This window comes from Phocoena phocoena, chromosome 5, assembly GCF_963924675.1.
Source record: "Phocoena phocoena chromosome 5, mPhoPho1.1, whole genome shotgun sequence".
NCBI lineage: Eukaryota > Metazoa > Chordata > Mammalia > Artiodactyla > Phocoenidae > Phocoena > Phocoena phocoena.
Genome location: NC_089223.1, coordinates 111,626,409 through 111,646,139, shown reverse-complemented (window position 1 = coordinate 111,646,139; position 19,731 = coordinate 111,626,409). Strand labels below are relative to the sequence as shown.

The 19,731-nt window shown below is 40.2% G+C and overlaps 1 protein-coding gene across 1 annotated transcript in view; it reads right to left on the bottom strand.

The window, feature by feature from the left end:
• Window positions 1-8,780, bottom strand: part of ALPK1 (alpha kinase 1) — a 59,835-nt gene extending 51,055 nt beyond the window's left edge. The window contains exons 1-2 of the mRNA XM_065877272.1: window positions 8,660-8,780; window positions 4,187-4,341 (exon numbers count right to left, since the gene is read on the bottom strand). Coding sequence (XP_065733344.1) covers window positions 4,187-4,341; window positions 8,660-8,780 — 276 coding nt within the window. The remainder of the gene's footprint in view (window positions 1-4,186; window positions 4,342-8,659) is intronic.
• Window positions 8,781-19,731: the final 10,951 nt, after the last annotated feature.

Below are 19,731 nucleotides of genomic sequence, written 5' to 3'. Positions count from 1 at the left end.
ATGATATTTATAAGGGCCTTACTGTTCTCTTTCAAAAACTGAAATGCCCTTCTCTGACAGTTGAAAAAAATTGCTTGTGCTTTTCATCTTTCCCTCTCAGAGTGTAAACATTGTTTTGAGTGAAAGGAGCTGAAGGAGCGCTTACTTTCCCTTGAAATTTTATTTTTAAATAAGAGAGGGAGAAAATCCTTTTTCTGACTAATACTAATAATACAGGTCAAAGTGTCAGGCGATATACAATTAAATGGAAAACAAAAAGGTTCCCCCTCTTTTTCCCACAGTACAATGGCACTGGAATATAAATTACCGATGAAGATGAAATAATACTTCAAAGCTTGTAGGGCAGGGCAGGGCAGTGTTTACAAAGTATTTTCTATGGCACGATAAGACACTGAAGATGACGGTAACCCATGGACTTGAGGGTGTTGCTGAATAGTCTAAACCTAGCATGAGGTAGGATTTTAGGTCCCTATAGCCTGTGACCCCATGATATGCTTTGTTTCGCAAGGGCAGCTGCAGTTATCAACAGATGTTTCAGCAATAAATAATTGGTATCATCTCGGAAAAGACCCATCTACCTGGGGAGAGGGCATAATACCAAAAACACTGCCCAGCTATTACAGCCACATTAATCTCCCATCTCTCCAGGTTTCTTGGGGAGCATGCTGCAGGTGTTTTTTCTGAGAGAGAGCAGACAAACTCTCTCAAGTCAGCAAGCTTTGTGTGGAGTGTAAAGGAGGTTGGCCCCTGCCATAAATTTCTGTCTGTGGCCACACACCAAAGGAGAAAAGATTGGGGGGATGGGGACTTAGGAGAGGGAGGAAACAGGGGAGGCTGTGGAGAACAGAAAGGAGAGCACAAAACACATACGATTTTTCTTGATTAAGTTAAGCCTAAGAGAGGAACATTAGAAATGACCCTTAATTTTACTAACTCAGGCGCTCAGCACAATTCTATGCTTAACTTTGCCCTGTTATTTGTGGAATTAACTTAAAGACAGCGTTTACACTCCAAGTGTAATGCTAATATTTAAAATGGAAGGGAAACTTTTTATGGGAAGGATTCATTTCAAGGTAAGAAAAAATCACGGAAATTTAGATTTATAAAAAAAACGGTAAGAAGAGATAACTGAAAAGACAAACTTAGCAGCCTTCAACTATTTTTTATGTAAGAACAGAATCTCACAGTTATATTATAACATGGTCGTCCAGCTTCAGTAAAGTGTAATATTGAAACCAGTGGATAACGGGACAAAAACAAATCATGGATCATGGAATTTCCTCGAGATACTTTTGACAAACTAAGATATTAATAGTAGCCCGAGTTCACAGGGTGCTATAGTTCTCCATATTTACAAAACAGAGTGGTTTAGCAGTTGTGCACTTGGGGTCTGACACAATAAGAAAGCATCCTGAGAGTCTTTAGGAGGTGTGGTTGCTTAATTTATAGCTTGCTGGGTAAGCGAAAGAAAATGATGCTCAGAGTTCAAAAAGCTCCCAGGTTAAACACATTATGGGCTAAAGCAGCCTAATGGACTGATTCTTAGAGCTGCGCCTGAGTGATCTTGTGAGCGGGGCACAAACTTCTTAAATTCTCTATGCCTTTACTTCCCCCCAATTGTGACATCCGTGCAATATATAGAGGGAAAGTAGAAGGAATAATGAATGGATTCCTGAAATAGTCTAACAACTATGAGCTGTTTGTCTCTCAACTCACATTAACCCCAAATGCAGCGAGACCTGGAAGTTTTTAAAACACCATTTTCAGTTTTTCAGCCAACGTCACCACCAGCTTTGAATACGGCGAGGGGGATCTGGTAAGCGTGCATGGAATGAAGGGAATAAAACCCTGGTTATAGTGATGTGCTGCATCTCAGTTTCTCAGCCTATGCTGGAAATTCAGAGAGAAAGTTCTTATATGCCACTGGCTGAATCACACAGGGCTTTCCAAGCCCTTCTCCACGCACATTCCTGTTCAGGCTGTCTGCCTTTAATTTATAGCTTGCTGGGTAATCTAAAGAAAATGATGCTCAGAGTTCAAAGAGCTCCCAGGTTAAACACATTACGGGCTAAAGCAGCCTAATGGACTGATTCTTAGAGCTGCCCAATTAATCGCCACCCTATTTTTTGCAGCAGTCATTCTTAAACTCTAACATGCAACAAAATCATCTGAAGGGCTTGTCTAATGTTGACTGCTAGGCCCTCACACCCAGAGTTTTTGATTTGCTAAGACTAGCGCAGGGCCCAGGAATCTGACTCAGTTTCTGCGTGATGGTAGTGCTGTTGTTGGGAGGTCTAACTTAAAGCACCATTGCTTTAGAGCTGCACTATCCAGTTAAACAGTAGCCCTAGCCACATGTGGCTATTTACACAGGAGTTCATTTTAAAAATTAAATAAAACTAAAAATTCAGTTCTTCAGTCATTCTAGCCACATTTCAGGTGCTCAAGAGCCACATGTGGCCAGGGGCTAAATGTATTGGGCAACAGAGATATAGAACATTTCCAACATTGCAGAAAGTTCTACTCTACAGCCTGCATTAGAGTAAACAAGTTTCAGGACTTCTACCTGTGCTCTCAAGTTCATTCCTTGAGGCTTCCAGAGGGAGAACTGGAGCAGGACGGAGGAAGGGGCTAAGTCACAGCTCCACCACTCACTGGTCTGTTCCCCTAGGCAAGTTAACCTCCCTGCACCTTAATTTCCTCATCTGCAAAATGGGCTTGATAATGGTAATAATCACTGGAGGGCTACTTTGAGAATTAAATGACATGATGCATGTGCAAGCATTTTGTAAACTCTACAGTGATATACACACTACATTTTTTGTTCCATTCCACTTCTCCACTAACAACAAGCACACTTATTTAAACCCCCTGGTTCACCACTGAATTCGTTCCAAGTATTCACTTTCCTTTGCGGTCCTCAGTCTGCTTAACCTCGGGTGTTTGTTTTTTGGAGGGCTGGAAAGTTTTTTGGGGGGCAGTTACTGTTCCTCCAGTAACAGTAATGACTGGACAACAGTAATGACTGTTGGAGTCACTGTCTCCAACAATGTTGTTATGTGTACATAGATTAGGGGATCTTCCCTGGATTTTTGTTTTAATAGGTAAAAACAATGTCTATATCTATACATTTATTTTGGGATGACCCCAAAACACATTCCCATGTAAACCAATAAAATAAAATTTTGGGAATATTATCATTGCTTGTAATGCCTGGTCTCCAGACAAACGTCTATATTTTATGTGAGAAAAAAAATACAAGCTAATAGAGTCTCTTCTTTGATAATCATCTAAGAGAATGTAGGAAAAAAAAAAAAAAAAAACACTATCAGAAAGGAAAATGGCACTCCTAGTAGCATCCCCAGAACCTAAGCCTGAAATCTGAGCTCAAATCTGAGTTCATGTGTTACTCTTGAGGCTCTCTCCTGAGGTAGAGGTACCCATTTGATTAGTTTCCAATAAATGAGTAGAGGAATAAGCATGCCAATGACTTTGACATGATACTTCCTGAACAGTGTGAATCATGAGGAGATAAGGGAGTGAACAGGATTCCAGGCAGGGCTCAGGAAAGGGACATGCCAGACCTCAGTAGCTTAGACAGCAAGTCACATGGATGAAATAGTGGTGAATTTATTTTTTTTAACCTACCCAACTTTTAGAAAGTAGTATTTCAAAATAAAAATGCTATGAGGCATGGCGGAATCAAAACTACTGCTTCTGTCCCACCAAGAATATGCAAATAGGGACTTCCCTGGCAGTCCAGTGGTTAAGACTTTGCCTTCCAATACAGGGGGTGAGGATTCAATCCCTGGTCGGGGAGCTAAGATCCCACATACCTCGCAGCCAAAAAACCAAAACATAAAAAACAGAAGCAATATTGCAACAAATTCAATAAAGACTTAAAAGAAAAGAATATATATATATATTTTTAAGTCATGCAAATATTTCAGCATGACATGACCACCCTTCTTCACTTGTACTTGATTTGCCTTTCCAACAGAAGGTCTTATGGGCAAGCAAACCCTCTTAAAAAGCTTCCCCCCACACACATTAGTCAATCTGGCAGAGCCGACCATAAGGGTAGGGGCTGTTTTATGCTTCAAAGAAATTTAATCTATTAGACCACTTAGAGGCTAAATGCCTCACTTGGGGGTGTCAGAGGAACAGGTGGTGTGGCTCTTCCTACCAGTAACTGCTCCAACCCGGCGCCAATCACATCCTGCAGGTTTGTTTTGTCCTCTGGGCCCACAGCTTGTTTGTACTGCCACTTTTCAGGCACGAAGGGCCACTTCATTTCCTTTGCTTCCTGGATCAGGGTTCTTAACTCGCTGGGGAGTGAAGCTGCAAAGGTCAGAGTTCAGGTAAGGAAATTGCAGTCAAAGAAAAGGCTGTTGAGTTACCAATGTTATGATGAAGCACCTCAGTGGCAAAAAAATTTTTCCTACCTCTTGCTGGCTGGCCTAACCTGGTGGTTCTGACTCAAAGAATAATAGCAAAAAGCTATCTGTCAGGGGTGGCCCTGGTCTACTTCGCCCTACGGGTAAATTGGGGTAGTCAGGCATTAAAAAAGGTTTTAGCAGGAAGTAAAGCACTTCAGTGACTATCTCTGCATGAAGAATCAGAGAAAGGAACGAAGGAAATATTATTTTTCCTGTAAAATGAGAACGGGACTGAGATGGAATGGCATTTGGGGCTTGTGGCAGCTGGGTAATGCAGAGAATCAATCTGTACAACCTCTTTTTTCTCCTCTAAGACCTCACCTCACCTCAGACTTTCCCTGTGGACTACATTTGAATATAGACAATGGATGCAAAAAACCCATATCAATTTATTATGAAATGGCCTTGTTTCACATTAGGAGATATAGTTAATCTCTTAATAGACATCAAACCTAGTTAATTATATAAGTCAACAATCTCCTATCCAAACTTGGGAAACCCAAAAAGCTCTGCAAACTAGAAGGTTTTTTTTAAGTTTGGCACCTGAACCAGACTTGAATTGACTAGAGGCTATTTATAATCTTGTTATAGTGAGATTAGTCAACATTTTGTTCTGAAAATTTTAATGTTTGACTATAGATGCTGCCCCAGCTTTTACTGGAGTGTTAGTATAACAGACGGTATATACACCATACTTCCCTTTCTAACATTTGAAAAAATTCTGAATTCTGCAGCACATGTGACCCCCCTCCAGGGCTGTGAATAAGGTATCATGGACTTGTATATATGACGGCCAGCTATAAATCTCCAGGTGCTTGTCTTGCAGATATCTCAGACTCAACATATCTAAAACTGAACTCATCACCTTTTTTCTAAATATTGTATTTCCCTCTCTGTTTTCTATATTGATGAATGCTACTATCATTCACTGACTCGCCCAAGTCTGAAACCCAGAAGTTGGTCTAGACTTTTTGTTCTCTCTTCCTCCCTGAATCTAATTGGTTATCAAATTCTGTGGATCCTAAAATCGATTTCTTCCTTTTAATTATCAGTAATTCTTTCCTGAATCATTGTTTTCTATCTCCCCCCATCCATTTCATCTTCCAAACTGTTGATTCCCATTTTGCTAAAAACAAGATGGACCAGGCCATTGCTCTGCACAAAATTCTCCAATACTTTTGCACATCCTGTCCTCACTGTTTGCACTGCCCTCCCTCAATTGCCTCATGACCAAGCTCAGGCCCACTGACTTCATTCAGCATTCAGTGCAGGCACTGCCACTTCTCATTAGCCCTGCCATGATCTCCCAGTGGAATTGAGATGTCCCTCATGAGTGCTCCCAAACCCACAGGTGCATGCTCCTTTCAGCGTTCATCCTACTGTTCTCTAGCCACATCTATCCTTTCATTGAACTGTGGACTGTCAGCTCCCTGAAAACTGGCATCACATCTTATCACTTTTGTAAATCACACCATGATGGTTAAAAGAAAGATTAGTCTCATGTTTACTCTCTGAGACATGCTAAATAAGACAAAAGAGATATGACAAAGAGAGTGAAAAAAAAGAAGAGAAGGAAGAAAAGCTAACTCTGCCTTGGTTCATGATGTCTTCTTGAGTCCTTGCCACCAGCTGGGCAAATGTAAGGAAATCTCCTGAGGGGAAGGACTGCTTGGCATTGAGGGGATAATGCATGGGCTATGTCAATGAAGGATCGATCTGGACTGACTACTAAGGATAACTTACAAGTATCACACTGAAACCATTGTCCCCCCACTCCCTGCCCCATTCAGTAACCCAGAACTACTGAGCACCCTCTGTGCAATGGCACTCCCCCAGTGAAAGCAAAACCACAAGGCTGGAAGCCTATGTGGTCACAATCTTCTCTTACCACCACTGACATAATTTTAATCTCTGAAAATGTTTCCAATATACATATAGAGAAAATTTCTTAAATGATATTTCTAAATAGTCATGAATAGGATGACTATTCAGTTCTGTTTGCTTAGGACGGTCCTATGTAATCATAGTGTACTTATTAATAGTGCTCTTTCACTCTCAAAAGTACTTCAATTCTGATAAATTATTTGGATACTCTGTCCATGAGTGTCAAGCTCAGGAGTCAAAGGATTAGTTAAATGACAACAGAAATGTGATTTCTGGATTCACAGAATTTCACTGTATTTTGGCAATGAATAGCTTTAAATATTTTCAAAATTTCTTCGTGATGATATATTTGTCACAAATCCTTTTTTCCTCCTCATACCACCCTTTCCGTACAGATCGTGCCAGAACGTGGATAGTCCACTGGGGAATACTGAAATAAAAGATGCCTCTGAAGTATGTTTTAAAAATATATCTCTTTTTGGATTTCAGTTCCTTCTCTATCCCAGTGGGTTAGAGTTGCTAGGACTAGTCACCCATGCTGACTATGACAATTTCTGAAGAAAAAGGATGGGGTTGAGAGGAAGAGGGAAAAGAGTAAAACCCACAGTGTTCGTGTTCGAGTCTACCAGCTGGTCCTGTCGCCTTAAGTGACCCTGTACTAATGCCTTTCTCTGGGAGCACATGCGGGTGATGACATCAGTGGCGGTGGCAGCCCGACCCGTGAGCTAGAGCTGCTCAGAAACCACCTGCCGAGGGACAGGCTCCGTGTTCAGACTGTGTCCAACCACACTGATGGCACTCGGGTGGACCACGCAACATGCAGTGACGATGGGCGAATGCTGAGTTTGTCAATGGCTCAGCACAGGGTTCCTCCGCCATTGGTTTACTGGATTCAGCCAACCCCAGCAGTCCACCCCTGACCGAGCAGTAGCCTCCTCTGCCTCTCTGGTCACTTACTTCCCCAAGCAGCTTACCTGAAGGGCCATGGCTAATTGAGTGATTTTGCAGTCGTGATTTGCCTTATCTGGAACTAAACTGATTATTTCTCCTATTCTGTGGCACTTGGGAAGAAAAAGAAAAAGAAAATCCTTCCCGAATGAGGGCTCAGAGTCTTCACTAAGGAGAACACAAAGCTTAAAGGAATTTGGGCTGAAGAGACAAAGGACATGATGTAGTAAAAGGAGAAGAGAAAAACTTCAGGAGAAATAACAGAACACAACGCACTGCCCCTGGGGAGAACCAGGACCAGCACTGGAGCAAGCGAAGTTAGACTCTGATGTATCTGGCTAGTAAAGAAAGAAAACACTAAGGCTGTGCAACAACTGGACATGGGGCATGTTATCTGGAAAAGAGCCTGGATGACAGGTTACAAAAAATTAGACTTCTAAAGGCACCTAAAAGTTCTCTTATAAAAATATATGTGCCTATATACAAGAATGTGGGAAAAAGACTCTCCTAGAACCTTTTCCCATTACATAATCAACAACAACAAAAGAGATGGGGAGTGTGCATTTTATATGGGGATCTTATTTCTGTAAAGAATAGCAAATGACTAAAAATACAAAGAAAAATATTAAAAGCACATAAAAGGGACACACTGATAGAAATGAAGGGAAATTTATCTGAATGCTAAAAAGAAATCTAAGAAGGCTGCCTCTTCAAAACTGGCTAAAGAAGAAATCAGAATTGCTTTAACTTTCTAGACTTTGTGATTGAAACTTCCCAAACAATGACTCATCTAAAACTATGAACGGCACAAACTATGAATGAGCAAAAAAGCCAAATTCTTAAACTCTGATAATGATGCAATAAGTATTTATCAGTATGAGTGGATTTATTTTACAAATGGCATGTAAATACAAGATAAGAAAATGTACTGATGATCAAAAAAGAGAGATGGCACTGATGAGATGACATATTTGTGGAAACTGTAGAAGTCTATGGAAACTGATGAGGCACAAAAGCCTAGTTTGAAAAAAAAGTATGTGCCACCATTCAGAAGTTGCTTCAATTTTTTAATAATTGAAATTTACGTGCACCAGCCCACTTGGACCCTTTGTTCTTCTTGAACTAAACTGTTTCTTGTGGCCTCATGTTTACTGAAGCTTAAAATTAGAACTGACAGCAATTCACTGCAACAAAGTGGGCTTCCTCCCCTGCCCGTCCACCCACAGCCCATGTCCCATTCATGCCCTAGAAATCCACTCATCTCTCTGTGGTCATCTGCCAAGAGAAGAAAAATAGGGCAGAGATGAGAATGTGTTGTTCAGACAGGGGAAAGGAGAGCAAACCTGCTGCTCCCCATTCCCCCCAGCAACCTCCCATCAGGACCTCACCTCTGCACCGCTGGTCCTCCCTCTTGTCCTCCTCTAACACATCTGACGCCTCCAACAAGAGCTGGTCCAGCACTTGCTTGCACTCTTGCAGTAGCACAGCTACAGCTTTTTGATTATTCATGATGATTACCCTCCCTCGATGATGAGTCGAGTGTCCCTGGGTCTACGGTGATCAATTACCTAGGAGAAGACATCGATTCTCAATAAAAGAGCCCCTTCAAGCCTGAGGTACCTGGTGAACAAAAGAGGGGGAAAGATGATTAACTGAAGCATCATCAATTATCTGTAAGACTCAAGCAGGGAGGGATAATAGAGCAAACACATGAAAATACATGACAGCCCCTGAGGACTTTCTTAGGGGAGTGTGTGAAATTACTGCAGGGCCTGGTCTAGATGGGCAGCACCTCGAAGTCATCAGAGAGCAGAAGGGAAAGGGTCCTGGTGCAGACCTGGTTACCCACAGTGAAGTCAGTGGAATCACATGGCGCCAAATGAAATGAATATACCCTATGATTCATGTATCTTCTGAATACCTCATATCAGTGCCTCTGGATCCCAGGGGCACCACACTTTCTTGCCTCTCTGGAAGTCTACAGGAAGCATCTGGCTAACAGCTCTAATATTCAGACACAAGCACATGGTAATATGAAGTTTACCACTCTCATAACCCACTGCTGATTTCCCCTGTGCAGTATTCTTTATGGTATTTAGCATCATATAATTTGGACCAAAATAGGCAATGACAGATGCCAAATTTAAAGCTCTTCACTGCCAGGCACATTGCCAAATAAAATAAAGAAATGTAATCCCAGAAAACCCAATTTCCTAGATCTATCATATGGATAGATCTACTTATATCCCATTTAACATATATACAGCTGAGAGACTTCTTATATGAGTATACTGTAATGAGCTATTGCAGTCAAAGTAATTTCAGGAACAAAATAACCCACTGACTGTACAAAAAATGCCTGACAAATACTGAAAAGTCTCTTGATTAACAAATATTTTTTTTAATTGAAGTATAGTTGACTTACAATGTTGTGTTAGTTTCTGGTGTACAGCAAAGTGATTCAATTTCATATATATACACACACACACACACATACACAAACACACATAGATATATATGTTCTTGTTCAGATTCTTTTCCCTTATAGGTTATTACAAAATATTGGGTATAAGTTCCCCGTGTTATACAGTAGGTCCTTATTGTTTATCTATTTTCTATATAGTAGTTTAACAAATCATTTTGCTTGTTTTCCTTTTATTAAAGAATGTACATTGTAAACAAAACAAAGGAAGTTATTCTCTTTCTGAATTTGCCAGAATAGACAGTGGAGCTGCTGTCTGGTTGTGACACTCTTGTATGGCATGTAGAATCAAAGAAAGAGAATCTGAAAAGGAAGAAAGTACAACAGATATATGATCTACTCCCTCTGTTATCTAGCAGATCCATGAAACACAATATTTCACTGTTTTAGTAATCATTAAAACTATTAAACCAGTGAATTATTGTGTTGATGTCGGGGAAAATGTGCTCTGCTACACAATGGCCTCACTTTAAGAAGCTGGTTTTGAATCTGAAATAGCAAGAAAGCATTTTTCTATCTTTTATCTATTCTATGACTTAACAGGAACAGAAAATGAAGGATGAGCTGTGAAATCTAAACTCTGTAATTTTCATTCTAACCTGAATTTTATCCTCGCTGTACTTTAGGTTTTCATTCACACACAGACAGACACACACACACACACACACACACACACACACATACACACGTAGAAGTGCCAAAGCAAAGTTTTAGGATGCAACAGACTTGTTTCATGAAGACAATCATGTACTCGTTGATGAAGAACACAAGCAGAGTTTTCATACAACAGTCTTGTTACTTGAAAGAGCATTTACATAAGTGAAGTCATGAAATTAGTTACTGGAAGCATTTAAACATAAATATAAATTTAATCTCTTTTCTGTTTAAGATGTTTCATAGAGTATTCCTGCATGGATTGGGTTGTTGGACTAAATGGTTTTCAGTGTCCCTTTTAGCTCAAGTGTTTATGTCAACGTTTTGTGGTACAAGCTGACCATTAGCTTGCCTTTCTATGAAAAGAACCAAACAGTAAGGGCTGGTCAGAGAGTTAATCAGTAGACTAGAGTGAGCAAGAGGCCATGTAGCAATGATAGCCCATTCCCACCATTCCCTGAAAAAGGGAGATGGTGGCTATAATGGAAGGTTAGTATGGAAATTGGGAAATGCAGTTGGTGGATGAGAAAGTTAAGAACAAACTTTGGTTGGAATGAGTAACGGGTGAGTAGGACTCTCACTTTTCTTCAAGTCCTAAATTAAATCAAGAAGGGAGTTCACTTTCCCAGGATCCTTTTTATAGGACTTCATATAGAAATAGAGGTATAAAAAGAAAATATGAAGAGTCATGCACAAAGAAATAAAACTGCACTATAATATAATTTTAATAGCACATCACCCCTTTGTCTAAAGGCTTAATGTTTTATTAGTGCTGTATCATCCTCTTAGGGTAGACAGTAGTCTTCCATTATAAATTTTAACTGCTTTGTTTCTGTTAATATTTTAAGCAGAGAGAGTATGTAGTAAAGAAAAGACCTAGGGCTTCCCTGGTGGCACAGTGGTTGAGAGTCCGCCTGCCGATGCAGGGGACGCAGGTTCGTGCCCCGGTCCGGGAAGATCCCACATGCCGCGGAGCGGCTGGACCTGTGAGCCATGGCCGCTGGGCCTGCGTGTCCGGAGCCTGTGCTCCGCAACGGGAGAGGCCACAACAGTGAGAGGCCCGTGTACCACAAAAAAAAAAAAAAAAAAAAAAAAAAAAAAGAAAAGACCTAGAAATAGGAAAACTAATATACATAATAGTGCTCAACAACTAATTCCACTTCATTCTCTACTATTAACTATTTGTGAGACCTCTGAGTTTCACTTTTGACATGCACTTTTCTCATCTATATTTTGAGGGGATTGGTTGGGAACAATTGTTAAAATGTTTCCAGGTCTTAAATTACATACTCAGCAGCAGTTTAGATAGACCAGGTTGTCTATCTAAAGAATAGATAGACTAAAGAATATCTGATATTTATTTACTGAAAAATTCCTGGCTCTTTTCAGAACCTTAAGTGTAATATTTTTATGCACACTCTTCTCTGTGGGTTAGAAGTATGGGCTTGAATCTTAGAGGCTGATTACTAAATATTCTTCTTTGCTTTTGTTTCCTCACTTGAAACCCTGATTCCTGATGCACAGGATCATAAATCTCTTCCTTTTGTCTAAGTGCTGTGAAAGAGAGGTAAGATACATGGTTTTGTGAGGGCAAACAACAGGACTTGACCTAAGCATTTGGGTAAGGATAGGGCAGGTCAAGGGGGGCTTCTCTGAGGATGTGATGCCTGAGTTAACCTCTGAAAGAGGAACAGGGCTTAATGAAGTTAAAATGGTAGGGAACAGTCCTAACGTAGAAGGAAATATAGAGGGAATGAAAGAAGGTCAGGTTGGCTGAACTAGACATAAAAGGAGAAAGCTGACATGAAGTGATGCTGGAGAGGTAAGCAGGGACTGTGGAGGGCCTTGTGTGCCAGGTAAGGAATTTTGTGTTTAGCCTAAGAGTCACAGAAAACTACTGGTAGCAGTAGGAACACAACCAGATTTACATTTGGGAGTGATTATTCTGTTTTGAACGTAGTTTGTATATAAGGGGGCAGGGACGAAGAGGGTGACTGCAGGAAGATCAGTTAGGTACTTATTGCAATAATCCAGGTGAGAGATACAAGGACTTTGGACCAGAGTGATGATATCAGAGATATGGAAAATTGGACAGATTTGAGAACTGTTTAGGGAGTATATGCACTGTTGGTGTTGGATGGCTATGAATGGTCTTAAGGATGAGTCCCAAATTTCTACCTCACCATAGCTCAAAACTGAATAGATGATGTTAGCATACTTTGAGACAGGGAACATAGACAAGAAAAGACATAAATACACCTTCTACTTCTAGCAATATAAGGAAGCTAAATCATACAGTTCAACATAAGCAATCAAATTTTAACCAAGAAAGCATGTCTAAAACAGAAGAGATTTCCAAGATAATGAATGTTTATTACTTGTGACTTCCCAAACTATACCAAAGATATTCTTTATACTTTTTGAAAGTTATAGCATTTCCCCCTTTCCCTGTAGAATTCAGGAGAGACAATAAGAAGAAATATTGTAACATGAGAAACACTGTGGAATCCAACCATCTGTCTAGACTTGTATGGTTCATTGTTAGGCATAACAGAGGCTGGAGCCCAGGAAATTTTCCTTCAGGCAACAGTCCCGCTGAAAATTTTGGTCAGCTTCATTTATAAAAGAATCATTTTCCATTTTAACACATATTGATTTTTGCCCCCCTGAACTGTGATGCTCTGTGAGCTATACATTATTTCTAAATTGGAAAATGGATGTTTCCCAATATTTTTTATAATCTATGAATTATTTTTTTCTATTTTAACGTCCCCCCATATATTTTTTCTTTAAAAATCAAATAGAAAGAGACCAGAAAAAGCAAACAAACATGCAAACAGATAACTCTAGAATAAGTTAGAATCATACTCTAAGGCACACATGCACACACATAGCCAAATGGTTATTTGTTCATACACTCTGTGTTTGATTTTGGCATATGAATACTTTAGTTTTATTAATGACTAAGAATTTAGCTGAGTAGCTGATTTACAGAATAACTGGCAAGTCAGCCATCATTAGAAAGAAGCACATCAGTGGATTATTCAAAGCCCCATTTCTTTTGGCATTTGTGTTTAAGTTTTTTTCACTGGACAATCAGTATACTTATTAGGGGGTAAATTAGGGAAAATAAAAGAACTCCAAAGGTATTCCATGGTCTACTGGCTGCCACCTTTGTAATAAATGACCAGCCAACTACTGAGAATCCTTAGGCTTGAAGATGTGGGGAAGCATAAAGAGGTAAAAGAGATGACTCCTACTGTCAAGAAGTTTACAATGTAATTAGAGGAATAAGACATAAATATATAAAAAATGAACTATTCAAAGCATATCACACATGATTGTATTCTAAATGCTCTATTTAAATTACCTTTGTTGGAATTTAATTAATGGTTGGTTGAATTTATAAGCAAGTTTAAAGAGCTCATTTAATTCATATGCACATGAATAATTATACTAAAAGTACTGTTTCATCTACATTCAAAATTATGTACCACATTGTTTTTAGGAGAAAATATATTCTGGTCTCCCACATAGAACAACAAGAATAAGTTTCTCTAATCAGGCCCCAGCAATGACAATCCAGCCTTTCCCACCTTTTCACCCTCTTCTGAGCAACACTACACATCAACTCTGACCATATTACCTCTTGCACTGGTTGGTGGTCGAAATGGGTAAATAAAAGGAGAAAAAGAAATCTGACTGGAGGGTAATACAACTGTGCAGCTTGGTTAGATACGTTTGGGTGACAGCCATTTGTTAGCATTTTAAAACTGCATGAAAAGGGAGAAGGAGAAGGCAACTTCTAAGCCACAAAAAACCTAAAGGGTAGACTTCTCTTTCTAGCAGTATGGAAGGCGATATGCTCTGACCAACATTCCTGCTGAAAACAACTAAAAATGCTGGAAAAGTGTGTTAAAATATCTAAAATAGGGCCTCCCTGGTGGTGCAGTGGTTGAGGGTCTGCCTGCCGATGCAGTGGACGTGGGTTCGTGCCCCGGTCCAGGAAGATCCCACATGTCACGGAGCGGCTGGGCCCATGGGCCATGGCCGCTGGGCCTGCGCATCCAGAGCCTGTGCTCTGCAGTGGGAGAGGCCGCAGCAGTGAGAGGCCCGTGTACTGAAAAAAAAAAAATCTAAAATATATCAATGAAATGGCAAAAAAGGAAGGACTACTCAGAAGACAAAAATCAAGTAAAAGCCGGAACCCAGAAAGTTAACACAGAGGCTAGCGTTTGCCTTGAGTGTATTTGCCAAACACTGTGAGTTGAAACTGGTTTTCACTGTTTTGGAACATGGGAGGATAGGAAATAAAACCAAAGGCCTACCCAGGAGGGAGTAAAAGAGGAGACTCCCCCCTGCATAAAACTGAGATCCTAAAAGGTTGCAATTTTAGTGTAGGGGTGAGCTAAAAATATATTCTCATCTTCTTCCCCTACCTGCCAGGAAAATTTTCTGTGGCAAATCATGCTGCTTCAAGGAGGAGAACAAAAATTTTTCCCTTGCAAATTGGAAGGCACAGGTCTGCAAAACCGCTGTCTGATAATAATTATTATTTTTTTAATAGATTTTATTTGCTTATTTATTTATTTATGGCTGCGTTCGGTGTTCGTTGCCACACATGAGCTTTCTCTAGTTGCAGCAAGTGGGGGCTACGCTTTGTTGTGGTGCATGGGCTTCTCATTGTGGTGTCTTCTCCACTCTTGCTGTGGAGCACGGGCTCTAGGCACATGGGCTTCAGTAGTTGTGGCACGTGGGCTCAGTAGTTGTGGCTTGTGGGCTGTACAGCGCAGGCTCATTAGTTTTGGTGCACAGGCTTATTTGCTCTGCAGCATGTGGGATCATCCTGGACCAGGGCTTGAATCCATGTCCCCTGCATTGGCAGCCGGATTCTTAACCACTGTGCCACCAGGGAAGCCCCATCTAGCTGATAATTATTTTTAAATAAACTATTTACAAATGAGCCCAGGTTGGTGGTTTTCTCAGACAACTGGTGCAATGAAACAATCTTCTCTAAAGGAATCTGATTTCAATCCAAGTTTCAAAGACTGTCACCTATAAAATACCAAGAAACATGAGCTCCTGGTCAAAGCTCACAAAATGCATAAGATAAAAAGAAACAATGACTGAAAGCAGAAACAACAGATAGTAAAATTAGACCTACAAAAGACTATAGATAATGGAATTATCAGATATATACTACAAAATATACATGTTTAAAGAACTGAAAGAGTAATGTTGAGTGTATGAGTAAAGAGCAAGAAACTATAAAAAGGGACAAGCATATTGAAAAAGAATCAAATACAATTTCTACAAACAAAAAACATAATAAAAATTTTAAATTCAGGGCATTGGATATATTTGACAAAATATTAGCTCTGGCTAAAGACAGAATTTTTGAACTGAAAAATACATCAGAACACATCACCTAGAATGCAACAGAAAAAGACAAAGGGATGGAAAATACAAGAGAGATTAAGAAACACAGAGGACTGATGGAAAAGCTCTAACATATATTCAGAGTCTTAGATGGAAAGAAGCTGAGGAAGCAGAAGAAATTTGGAGAGATAATGACTAACAACTTTTAGACCAGGAGAAAGACAATAATCAAAATTCCCATAATACTCAAGCAGGATAAATTAATAAAAATTCATACCTAGAAATATCAGAGTGAAACTAGGTAACACAAAAGACATAGAGAAGATCTTTAAAATGGCCAGAGAGAAAAGACAGATTATCTTCAAAGAAATAACAATGAATTTATAGATAGCTACCTAAAAGCAAGAGTGGAAACTAGAAGACAGTGAAAAGATAGCTTTAATATGCTAGGAGGGGAAACCATGCAAAATAAAAGTATTTTAAAATAAACATCAACAGTTCCAAACATACCTCTATAGTATGTACTTCAGATAAAAGGAAAGTGGTCACAGATGAAAGGCTTGAGATTCAAGGAGAAGTAATAATCATAAAAGTGGTAAGTTACTGGCTAAGTATAAACAACCATTGATTGTATAATGCTATAGAAACAATGTCTGTCTTGTGGATGAAAAAAATAGAACAATACACATACAAACACCCACAGCATATATGTCAGGAGGAAAGTGAGCGACATTAAAGTTTTCTAAGATCCTTGAGTTGGTCAGGAGGAGTGGAGACATTAACTTTAGACTATGATAAAATGTCTAAGATAATCCATAAAAAATTAAAATAAAACATATAACTTTGAAACTAGTGAAAGGAAAAAAAATGAAAAAAACCAATCTAAAAGAAGGGAAGAAAAAAAGAAAATCAAGAAATATACTTCTAAATGACTCACAGGTCAAAGAAGTCACTATTATGGAAATTAGAAAATATTATAATGGAATGATAAATACTACGTATCAAAATGGAATTCAGTCAAAGTGGAACATAAACATATTAATGCTTCCAATAAATACACATGGGTTAAATACTACAGTAAAATGATAATGATAGACTAGATTAAAAAATAGCTACATGGGGCTTCCCTGGTGGCGCAGCGGTTGAGAGTCCCGCCTGCCGATGCAGGGGACACGGGTTCGTGCCTGGTCCGGGAAGATCCCACATGCCACGGAGCGGCTGGGCCCATGAGCCATGGCCGCTGAGCCTGTGCATCCGGAGCCTGTGCTCTGCAATGGGAGAGGCCACAACGGTGAGAGGCCCGCATACTGCAAAACATCAAAAAAAAAAAAGCAAAAACAAACAACAAAAAAAATAGCTACATGGATTTAGGTAAGCATAAGAATATGGAAATGTTAAAAGTAGTAAGATGAAAAAAGATAGAAAAATACTAACTAAAAGAAAGCTGATGTAGCTATATTAATATCAGATAAAACAGACTTTAAGGCAAAAGGCATTAGAACCGATGAAAAGGTCACTTCACAATGATACATAGTTCAGCTCACCAGAAAGGTATGGCAATGCTAACTTTGCATATATTTAGTAGCATAACTTTAATATATATGAAACAAAAATTGAAAGAATCATACAGAAAAATATGCAAATACATAATAATAGTGGGAAAATTTAACACATTTCTCTTAGAAGCTAACATATTAAGCAAATGAAAGTCAGAAATGATATCATTGATTTGATCAACGGAATTGACCAACGGATCTAATAGATATTTATGAAACAGCATACTCAACAGTAGCAGAATACACATTATTTTGAAGCATACCTGGAACATTTACAAGAATTTAACACCTGCTGTGCCATAAAAGAAATCTCAGCAAATTTCAAAGGATTAATATCAAACAGATGACATGAACTAAATAACAAAAGAGAGGAGGGCCCTGAACCAAGATGGTGGAATAGAAGTACGAGCTCTGGATCCCTCCTGTGAGAACACCAGGATCACAACTAGCTGCTGGACAATCATCAACAGGATGACACTGGAACTCACCAAAAAAGATACCCCATGTCCAAAGACAAAGGAGAAGCCACAGTGAGATGGTAGGAGGGGGGCAATAACAACAAAATCAAATCCCATAAATGCTGCGTGGGTGACTCACAGACTGGAGAACACTTATACCACAGAAGTCCACCCACTGCAATGAAGGTTCTGAGCCCCATGTCAGGCTTCCCAACCTGGGGGTCCGGCAAAAGGAGGAGGAATTCCTAGAGAATCAGACTTTGAAGGCTAGTGGGATTTGATTGCAGGACTTTGACAGGACTGGGGGAAACAGAGACTCCACTCTTGGAGGGCACACATAAAGTAGTGTGCACATCGGGACCCAGGGGAAGGAGCAGTGACCCCAGGGGAGACTGAACCAGACCTACCTGCTAGTGTTGGAGGGTCTCCTGCAGAGGCGTGTGGTGGCTGTGGCTCACCGTGGGGACAAGGACACTGGAAGCAGAAGTTCTGGGAAGTACTCCCTGGTGTGAGCCCTCCCAGAGTCTGGCATTAGCCCCACCAAAGAGCCCGGTAGGCTCCAGGGTTGGGTTGCCTCAGGCCAAAAACCAACAGGGATGGAACCCAGCCCCACCCATCAGCAGTCAAGCAGACTGAAGTTTTACTGAGCTCTGCCCACCAGAGCAACAGTCAGCTCTACCCACCACCAGTCCCTCCCATCAGGAAACTTGCACAAGCCTCTTAGTTACCCTCATCCACCAGAGGGCAGACAGAAGAAGCAAGAAGAACTACAATCCTGCAGCCTGTGGAACAAAAACCACATTCACAGAAAAATGGACAAGATGAAAAGGCAGAGGGCTATGTACCAGATGAAGGAACAAGATAAAACCACAGAAAAACAACTAAATGAAGTGGAGATAGGCAACCTTCCAGAAAAAGAACTCAGAATAATGATAGTGAAGATGTCCAGGACCTTGGAAAAAGAATGGAGACAAAGATCAAGAAGATGCCAGAAATGTTTAACAAAGACCTAGAAGAATTAAAGAACAAACAAACAGGGCTTCCTTGGTGGCGCAGTGGTTGAGAGTTCGCCTGCCGATGCAGGGGACACGGGTTTGTGCCCCGGTCTGGGAGGATCCCACATGCCATGGAGTGGTTGGGCCCATGAGCCATGGCCCCTGAGCCTGCGCATCTGGAGCCTGTGCTCTGCAATGGGACAGGCCGCAACACTGAGAGGCCCACATACCGAAAAGAAAAAAAAAGAACAAACAAACAGAGATGCACAATACAATAACTGAAATGAAAACTACACTAGAAGGAATCAAAAGCTGAATAACTGAGGCAGAAGAACGGATAAGTGACCTGGAAGACAGAATGGTGGAATTCACTGCTGTGGAAGAGAATAAAGAAAAAAGAATGAAAAGAAATGAAGACAGCCTAAGAAACCTCTGGGACAACATTAAACACAATAATATTCACATTATAGGGGTCCCAGAAGGAGAAGAGAGAGAGAAAGGACCCGAGAAAATATTTGAAAAGATTATAGTCGAAAGCTTCCCTAACATTGGAAAGGAAACAGCCACCTAAGTCCAGGAAGTGCAGCAAGTCCCATACAGGATAAACCCAAGGAGAAACACGCCGAGACACATAGAAATCAAACTGGCAAAAAGTAAACACAAAGAAAAATTCTTGAAAGCAGCAAGGGAAAAAGGACAAATAACATACAAGGGAACTCCCAGAAGGTTAACAGCTGATTTCTCAGCAGAAACTCTACAAGCCAGAAGGGAGTGGCATGATATACTTAAAGTGATGAAAGGGACTAACCTACAACCAAGATTACTCTAACTGGCAAGGATCTCATTCAGATTTGATGGAGAAATCAAAAGCTTTACAAACAAGCAAAAGCTAAGAGAATTCAGCACCACCAAACCAGCTCTACAACAAATGCTAAA